We start from the raw sequence: 9826 nt of genomic DNA, 5'->3' as shown, positions 1-9826 counted from the left end.
AACATCAATATGAAGAAGCAAAAGACAATAAAGTCCGGTACATGAACAGCACTAAACCACATGCTCAACCCCAAACCATAAAAAACATAATAATAATCAAAATTAAAAAAATCCCAAAACTAAAAACCAATGATATAAAAACATTGGCATTGAATGATTGAAAGTTTGAAACAAGAGAAGAAAGCTAAAAATAAATAAATAAAAGTGAGAATGCATGCTGAAAAAAGCTGTCCACCAAACCTTGTGACCAAGCACTACTCTGCTTTCTATCTTTCAACTTTTTTGACTGGCTTGCCTCTCTTTTCTCCACCCCTTTTTCTTTCTCTCTCCTTCTTTCCTAATCCTTCTTCCCAAAACCTTCTTCTTTTTCCTCATTCTTAAAAAAAAAAAACAATCAGATGAAACAACCTCAATTCCCACTGAAAAAACTCATAACTTGGGCTCTCTATGCTCTAATCCCTCTAGCTCTCTTCCACCTCTATTTCTACCCTCTTCCTCTCCAACAAAACCAAAAACAACAGCAGCAGCAGCAACAACATCATCATCACAAGGTCTTATCCACAAAAGGTAAAGTTCAATTCAACACAATAAGTTCAGTTAAGAAATATTGATGTTCACAACTTGTTGTTTGCAGGAATTAGCAGAAATTGCAACTATACAGATGGAAGATGGGTGCAAGATCATAGGCCAACAATTTACAATGGCACAAGTTGTGGCACAATCAAAGATGGTCAAAACTGCATGGCTCATGGTAGGCCAGACACAGGCTACCTCCACTGGAGATGGCAACCAAGACAATGCAAGCTCCCAAGGTTCAATCCTTTGACCTTCTTGAACCTCATCAGGAACAAACACATTGCCTTTGTGGGTGATTCATTGGCTAGAAACCAACTTGAATCTCTTCTTTGTCTCCTCTCCTCTGCTTCTCCTGCTGAGCTTGTTTATAAGAATGGAGAAGATAACAAGTTTAGGAGATGGAGTTTTAGTGAGTACCAAGTTAATGTGTCTGTGTTTTGGTCTCCATTTCTTATTAAAGGTGTTGAGAAAGGATCAGATTATGGGTTGAAAAATCATAATAAGCTTTTTGTGGATGTGGCTGATGAAAAATGGGCATCAGAGTTGCATGGTTTTGATGTCATTGTTTTCTCTGTGGGGCATTGGTTTCTCCACCCTGCAATTTACTATGAAGGAGGTGAAGAAAATGAAAATGTTCTTGGTTGTCATCACTGTAGAGAAGAGAATGCATTTAACCATACAGAGATTGGGTTTTTTGATGTTTTTAGAAAAGCTGTGAGGACTAGTTTGCATGAAGTTGTGAGAAAAGGATTGAATGATCAGTTGGTGGTTTTGACCACATTTTCTCCTGCACATTTTGAAGGGGAGTGGGATAAGGCTGGGGCATGTCCAAAGACAGAGCCATACAAGGAAGGGGAGAAGGGAATGGAGTATATGGATATGGAGATGAGGAAAATAGAGGTGGATGAAGTGGAGAGAGCTAAGAAAGAGATTGAAGAGAAGATGATGATGAAGAAGAAGAAGGTGAAGATAGAAGCATTGGATGTGACAAGAATAGCATGGTTGAGAGGAGATGGACATCCAGGGCCATACATGCATGCATTTCCATTTGCTAATGGAGTTCCAGAAAGAGTGCAGAATGATTGTGTTCATTGGTGCTTGCCAGGGCCCATTGATGCTTGGAATGAGATTTTGCTGCAGATGGTGAAGAGATGGAGGGACCAGACAGGAAAAAGATAAGAGACAAGGTGCATGGAATATTGTTGTAGTTATTGATGAATTTTTAGAAGAGAAAGGGTATTATTTGGTTTTAATTTATTTGTTATGAGATTAGATAAGAAATTAAATAAAGTGGGTTACCTTTTTTGTAAGGGAACACATAACACATGGTTTGTCACCAATACTTACTTTGTGCAAATAAGGATCACTTATGACAAGTGAAATTACTAATACTAGCAATTCATCAAACACGTAGGAATACAATGAGAATAGAGAAGAGATAACTAAAGCAACACACCAAATGAGAATAGAGAAGAGATAACTAAAGCAACACACCAGAGGCTAAATTTTGGTTGCACTTGTCTTGAACAAGAGGATGGAGGAAAACCATCAAATTTTTCCCCTCTCTTGCTTTTTCTTTCTCTCTCATGTTTTAACATTTATTGCACCTATCCTTTCATCTGAGCCAACCACCCAACTATGCGGGCAACACATGAGGAGGGACCTAAGTTGGCTTGGTAAAGCTCAACAAATATCTCCTCCCACAATAAAGAAAATAGGTGGTCCTTCCATTCTTGCCCAACTCCTACAATGCTCATTCTCGTCAGGAGTGTTTGGAAGCTTGGATAACATGGGATGAGGATGGGATATCCACTAGTTAGCTTGTTTGGATAACTGGATTGGCATGGATGGGACCATCCCTATCCCTGAAAAATTGGATGAGTGGTGTCCCACCAAATCGGTGGGACGCCACTCATCCCATGATTTACTCTATCCTTCATCCCGCTCCCCATCCATCTCCATCCCTTTCTCATCGCGATATACTCACCAACTCTCAAATCTGCAAAATCTCAGGCGAAGACGGCGGTGAACTTCAGGTTCTTCTCTCAGGATCTAGTGCAGTATCTGGTCTCAACCATCTCGAACGGTTCTCTCCGGATCCAGTGCAGTGAACAGTTCTCATCCAGTTCTCATCCAACGCAGTGAACGGTTCTTATCTTCCTTTTTTCATTAAAAAAAATAAGAAAATCTCAGTTGTTTTTAAATGGAAAATAATTTATTTATCTCACTTTTTTTTAATTGGATCTGATCCCAATCTCATGTCCAAAATTTCGTTTGTTGCTGTGGATCATTATCAGTTGTTTATATTAAAATTTGGATTTGTTTGTTAGCAAAATCAGATATTGTTTAAGTCTTGGATTTGTTTGTTAGCAAAATTTGGATTTGTATTGTTAGCAAAATCACTTTTCACTTGCACAAACTTCGCAGTGAACAATCACCTTTATTATTGGATTACATCATGGTCAACTTAGCTTGATTATCATTAGTAATTTCTCAAACAAAAATTTCTCAACAGATGATAAACACCATGCAACAACCATCACTGAATTACAAATCACTCTTTATGTTTAAGTCTTTACCATCCGCAAGCAAGAATGCTTTTAGATTAAACCCTTAATATATATATATATATATATATATTGGTTAAACATTGCATTCTTATATATAAGCTTATAGATATATTGCCACAGTATGTTATTTTCTCCTCTTTTTGTTTTGTTGTATTTTTAATAACTTTGATTAATGAGGCATATCTATTTATTTATGCATGCATTGGCAATTAAACACTGATATTGGATTGGATGCTTTGATAAGTAAAACATCTCCCTCTATAGTTTTAATCAAGTGTTATATATTGACATATATATATATATATATATATATATATGGAGATCTCATAGATATTGTTGATTTTTAGTTAAACCGTTCAATTATTTAATTTGAAAACAAAAAATGGTATATATCATTCTCATTAGTGTGTGAAAGGATAGCAATAGAGTTAGAAAAAAAAAGTTGGAGTATTGATGAGATGGGTAGTTGAGATATATCTCTAAATTATCATCTATGGCAAGATATACTCATCAACTTGTTCTGGTCTAACATCACGTCAAATCCTATGAAGCTCACCTCATATACATACATATCTATATATATATACATATATATAATATTAAACTTATAATGATCAATAAAGAGAAGATCATTTTGATCCCATTAATTGATCACAATGATGCATGAACTTTTGGAATATTGTATGGTGTCAAATTATCTTATCTAATTAACTTGGTGTCAAATTATTCAAGTTGGTGTGGATTTAAATAGATTCAATCCAATATGCATTAATAAAGAGAAAAAACATTAGATGTAATCCTTACACTATATGATCAATATATTAACCTTTTAATAAGTTTAATCCAGCATATATATTGGTATGATATTACTGATTGTTGTTTGAGAAATATATATGATGGGATATATATAATTTATTTTCATTAACTGCATCACTTCTGTTGTTTATTTTTTTTTATTGGCTCATTAATAAATTTAAAAATTAAAAAGATGGCAGAAAAAAGAAACATGCTGCTACATCCATGATTTTTTTAATCTCTTCTGCACATAAGGTTATATATATATATATAATGTTTTCATATTGTTTAACCAATATTAAGGGTTGAAAACAGACACGTGCTCCTGAGTCGAATATAAATAACTTAGTATGAATCAAATATATTAGAGTTTATGAGTTATATGCTTCTTAGAGTTAGTTCTCTGATTTTAATTATTACCACTAGTAATTGAATATTTTTGCCTTACATGGGATTCATGAACATTTTTTTTCCTTTCCACTTCAATTGTTGATTATTTTTTATTTGTCAATTAGGTAATTTTTCATGGAAAGGAATAAAAGAAAAACCACACGGAAATTACGAGAGGTCGCAGCAATTGCAGCCACAATTATGGGAATTATAGTGACACATATCACTAAGCGTAGATTATGTCGTGCACCCAATTCCCGTAGAGGCTTGGATAGAGAGAATTATCTTGACCGGCTATTAAATGGTGATGACACAACATGCATTAACATGGTTAGAATGAATAAATTCACTTTCTTTAGCTTGTGCTCATTACTACGATCTCGTGGACTACTCAAAGATTCAATAAATGTCAATGTGGAAGAACAATTGTTAATGTTCTTGCATACTGTTGGTCACAACCAACGAAATAGAGTCATCGGACACAATTTTCTTAGGTCTGGCAAAACTGTTAGCAGATATTTTAATCTTGTCCTACATGCCATTGGACAATTACAAAAAGAGTTTATCGGACCTCCATCAAGTACTTTATCAACCTACATTGCACAACGTTCAAGATTTTTTCCATACTTTAAGGTACATAATTGTATTTACATGTTCACCAAAAATATATGCCAAATGTATTTTAAGAATGACCCAACAAACTTATGTGTTCTTAGGATTGTATTGGGGCCCTTGATGGCACACGTATACATGCTAGTGTTCCAGTAGACATGGTTGCATCTTTTCGCAGTAAAAAGGGTTTTCCAACACAAAATGTGCTCACCGCAGTAGACTTTGATCTTAACTTCACTTATGTGCTTGCTGGTTGGGAAGGGTCTGCACATGACTCTATGGTCTTGCGTGATGCTTTAGAAAGACCCAATGGTCTTAAAGTCCCACAAGGTATATGTTGCTATTTATTTACTGATTAATATACAAAACATAAATTTTTATTATAGTATATAGCATAATCCTATATCATTTTATTGTTTAGGAAAGTATTTCCTCGTCGACGCAGGTTATGCTACAAGACCTGGATTTATAGCACCTTTTAGAGGTGTTAGATATCATTTGAAGGAATTCAGGTCACGTATTCTTGAAAACCCTAAAGAGTTGTTTAACCATAGGCATTCATCAGCGCGAACTTCAATTGAGTGTGCATTTGGGTCTCTGAAAAGTCGGTTTAAGATTCTCACATCTAGGCCCTTCTTTCCATATAGTACCCAAGTTGACCTAGTGATTGCATGTTGTATTCTTCACAATATTATTATTAGACAGGATGGTGATAGATTGATACCATCCGAGGAGGAATGGGAACCAGAGATCAGAGTTCATACTTCGAGGAGAGGGCAACGTGAAGATGTTAGAGAGTGATTGGACAAAAGGGATCAGATAATGTATGATATGTGGAACAATAGATAAACATATTTATGAAGGATATGTTATGTTATGTTTTTATGTTTATCTGTATTTTTGTTTACCATACATTGTAGTTTGATGTTGAATTGCTTTTCTTGTCATATGTTGTGAATTCTTATGCTATTGCTTGATGTTGAATAATTGATATAGTTGCTATAAATGAATTCTTAAGACAAAGTATTCTATATTTTCATTCTTATATAAAGGTTTGTATATGAATGTGTGTTTGCAATGTAACAGGAAAAAATGGAAGCTGGTAGTCATTCATCAAGCAGTAGGAAGAATGTAGGTAATATGCGATGGAAACCCAGTGAAAGCAAGTTTTTCTTACAATTTATGGCAACACAGGTGGAAAATGGTCTGAAGTGTGATAAGACATTCAAACCACAAGCAATTCATGCAGCCATACGTGCTTTGAGAGAGAATTTTGGTAAAGATTGTACCGAGTCTAACATACATAACCATCTCCGAACATTAAAGCGCAATTGGGCTATAATTAGTAGACTTCGAGAGATGAGTGGTGTGGGTTGGGATGAAGAAAACAAAAAAATAATTATGGGTGAAGAGGAATGCATGACATATCTGATGGTATGCTTTTTATGTCTTACAATTTTTTAGCCACCAGTTATACTTTGTTTATATTTCTCTAGCATTAATGATAATTTTTTATTGGTTTGTTAACAGAGGCATCCAAATGAAGAACCATATATAAATAAACCCATTGAAGACTATGATTTGCTTGAAGTTGTATGTGGCAATGATCATGTAACGGGGCGTTTTGCTCGAGATAGTATTGAGACACCTCCGACTGATGATAGTGTACCAAAATTTTCGAAAGATAATTTTAATATTGGATTGACACAAGAGGATCTTGTACATGGACAATTTGACAATAATTTCGGGTTTGAGACACCCTCACCGACACCAAATAGCTCTACAAGCTGCACTCTCAAGAAGCACAAACAAGAAAGAAAGGCAAAAAGAGATGCTAGTGCTGATTCTCGCCTTTGGCACAAATCGTAGGTTCAAAAATTGATAGACTTGCACTCTGCAATCGAGGGAGCATAACTCAGCCACTCTACCACCAAGCTAAGTGAAGCATGCATGAAGCTTACTGAAGTTGGTTACTCAACACGTGATGTGGCAAAAGTTTATTCGTATTATGCGGATAGTGCGACCAGAACATTCAAATTCTTGGGCGCGCCAGATATTCTCCGCCGGTACATGGCAGAGGAACTTGTAGGACCACCAGGACAAAATTTTTAGTTTGGGATGTGTTTTGCATGTGTTTATTCATATTATTATGCATGTATTTTGCTTGAGGGTTGATGGCTTGTAATTTTTAGTTTTGAGCTACGAAACTATGTCTACAATGTTTTTATAACTTAGTTGTAAACTTCTAACTTCACTTATGTGTTGGATTTGTTATTAATGTGTAATGCTATCAGATTGAAACTTTATTTTGAGGTTTATTGAATTGTTGTAATGCTAATGTCTTCATTGTCTTAAGCCATAATCAATTTGTGATTAGGTACAATAATTAAGTTAAATTTTTGTTTCTTTACATTATGATTTTATTAATTACTACAGTTTAAATGTTTATCTCAATATTTTAAACAAATTAAATTCAATTCAAATAATCAGGTTAAATAATAAATTGCTATGTTATTTATTAATAATCCTTTTAAAAATATTTTCATGTTAAATAAATAAAAAATTCATATATCCGTTATTTAATCCAAATACTTAATTAAAATATTTTAAAAATAAATTTCTCTAATCATCCACTATAATTGAATTTAATTAAACAAATTAAAAATATTTTAAAAAACTATTAATTAAATAAAGGGTAACTTCACCCCCTCATGGATAAGGTTATCATACCACTCTCATATCCATCTAACTAAACATTCAAAAATGGATATCCAAAACTTTACATATCTTTATCCCTCTAACCAAACACCAAACAATCTCTATCCTTACTATTAAATCCCTCTAACCAAACACTTAAACATGGATATTCTCATTTATAGATATTTCATCTATAGATATCCCCATTCATTGGAATACAATATCCCATTATCCAAACACTACCATCTTTGAGCACAAGTTCAGTTATCATGTCCCAAGTGTTCATATTTGTATTGATTATGCTAGTTCTAAGTGTTTGTCTAGGACATTCTTTATCTAATGATATCCCACATCAATAAATATGCTTCTTGAATGAAAGCTTGAATTCTTGCTTGAATAAATCACAATTTAACTCACAATGGATGACATACCTATCCTGCTTAAGCCTCAATTCGTTCAAGAATCATTTCATCCCTAACAGAGTATCCACTTCACTTCAAACCCATCACATTCATTTATTCATTCATGTGATAAGCCCCAATCTTTTTACAAACATCATCAATGAAAGTCACAAAGTACAAAGAACATCTATTTGATTTGCCCCAGATTAGAATGAAAACATATGAATGAACTAGCTAAAACACATTAACATATCTTTAATGGTGGAATGCGCAAAGCTCAATAAGAGTTTAACATTTAAAAGCTCCATAAGAAGCATTTGGTGGCAATTGAGCGTTTAGTGGCCTCCAACTCTCAATTGTGAGGCCAATCCACATTTTTGTCAAACGAGAATACGGTTGTATTGATAATTTTTTTTTAACAAGAAAACCATTGTGTCACTTGCAACAGTAATTTTTTTTTATTAATTTTTTAAAATTTTTGTCTATACACACATAATTCATTTTTAAAAAGAAAATCATATTCTCCTCCATTTGTCCACTCTCTTTTAATTTTTCATTCTATTATGGATAGAAATACTCTTCTATTTTCACAAATTTCAATTTAAAATAATTTTCAAGATTCTCAAAATTTTTCATACCCTTTTTCTATCAAATATACAAAATTAATTAATTAATTAATTAAAAATTTAAAAAAATTTGAAAAATAAAATCTCTGAAATTATTCAAATTCACAAAATGTTTCTTACTTTAATCCAAATGTATTAAATCAATAAATTTTCCATATCCTTATCTTATATATTTGAAACCAAGTCTTTTTTTTTTAATCTATGCAAAGCAAATCAACTTCCCAATATAGAAATCAATAGCTTTCCAATTCCTACCAAGGAACTTGGAAATTTTTATGGTGCTTGTCATACCAATAAACAAACAAAATGCAACATAAATGAGTTATTTTCCTAGCACTCAACTTCCCTTTTACTATACATAACAAGGGATTAAGAATAACATTCTAAATGAACAATCAGGTGAGAACAAGTGGAAAAAGGTAAACCATGGAGAGTAGAAGATGGATAAAATGCTTGTGTGTGCAAGGCTTACCATTTCCAATAATAGCATTGTAAGCATTAGTCAAAATAATAGGACATTTTAGAAATGTGTAACTTTGTATTTCAAATGAAAATAAAAAACCTAGTCTAACAAGACAATCAACTAGCTATAAGCAACATTAGTTCTGGTTACTTTAATTGTTAATAAATTTAACTAATTTTACAATAACTTATTTAGAGAGCATCATAGCAGATAAAGTAATGATCGTTTGAAAGACCGTGCTCATACACTATATTATCATAATTGCAAAAAAAACATTTCTTTTAAAAACATTTTGAGTGATGTTGAACGACAATCTAAAATTGAAAGCAAACATTACTCTTCCTAGGTCTGTAAAAAAATAAAGACCAATGAAAGCAATATCTACACCTCTTCATCTAATGCCAATACAAGTCTCTGTATAGATGACAATGAAGTTGAAGTTCATCTTATTGGTCAAAAGCAATAAACACAATATATTATTTTATATCAACAATATATTATTTTATAAAATTTCATATATTTTTTTAAAATATTTTAATAATATATTTTAAAAATATAATTCTTTAATATACTAATTAATTTTTTTCATTAAATAATGACATATTTTTCTTAGATAAATATATTTATTATGAAATATATATTGTGAATAATTAAAATAGTGAGTGAAATAATTGTGGTCTCATACTATATAATAAC

General features: G+C 32.7%; 3 protein-coding genes across 3 annotated transcripts; all 3 read left to right on the top strand.

Annotated features, from left to right (window-relative positions):
* Positions 1-246: 246 nt before the first annotated feature.
* LOC120282705 (protein ALTERED XYLOGLUCAN 4) lies at positions 247-1794 on the top strand. Its single transcript, XM_039289561.1, has 2 exons — positions 247-567; positions 635-1794. Exons 1-2 carry the CDS (start codon positions 399-401, stop codon positions 1753-1755), a joined length of 1290 nt encoding a protein of 429 aa, XP_039145495.1. The 5' UTR covers positions 247-398; the 3' UTR covers positions 1756-1794.
* A 622-nt stretch (positions 1795-2416) lies between these two features.
* LOC120255953 lies at positions 2417-6718 on the top strand. The gene is made up of 5 exons (XM_039263721.1): positions 2417-2724; positions 4457-4964; positions 5048-5273; positions 6030-6377; positions 6474-6718. The coding sequence occupies exons 2-4, from the start codon at positions 4467-4469 to the stop codon at positions 6047-6049; spliced, it is 744 nt and encodes a 247-aa protein (XP_039119655.1). The 5' UTR covers positions 2417-2724; positions 4457-4466; the 3' UTR covers positions 6050-6377; positions 6474-6718.
* Positions 6126-6812, top strand: LOC120249891. Its single transcript, XM_039258593.1, has 2 exons — positions 6126-6377; positions 6474-6812. The coding sequence occupies exons 1-2, from the start codon at positions 6126-6128 to the stop codon at positions 6810-6812; spliced, it is 591 nt and encodes a 196-aa protein (XP_039114527.1).
* The last annotated feature ends 3014 nt before the right edge of the window (positions 6813-9826 follow it).

The sequence above is a fragment of the Dioscorea cayenensis genome, chromosome 3, assembly GCF_009730915.1.
Source record: "Dioscorea cayenensis subsp. rotundata cultivar TDr96_F1 chromosome 3, TDr96_F1_v2_PseudoChromosome.rev07_lg8_w22 25.fasta, whole genome shotgun sequence".
NCBI lineage: Eukaryota > Viridiplantae > Streptophyta > Magnoliopsida > Dioscoreales > Dioscoreaceae > Dioscorea > Dioscorea cayenensis.
Note: the sequence above shows the minus strand (reverse complement) of the source record. Positions and strands in the feature narration are given on the sequence as shown.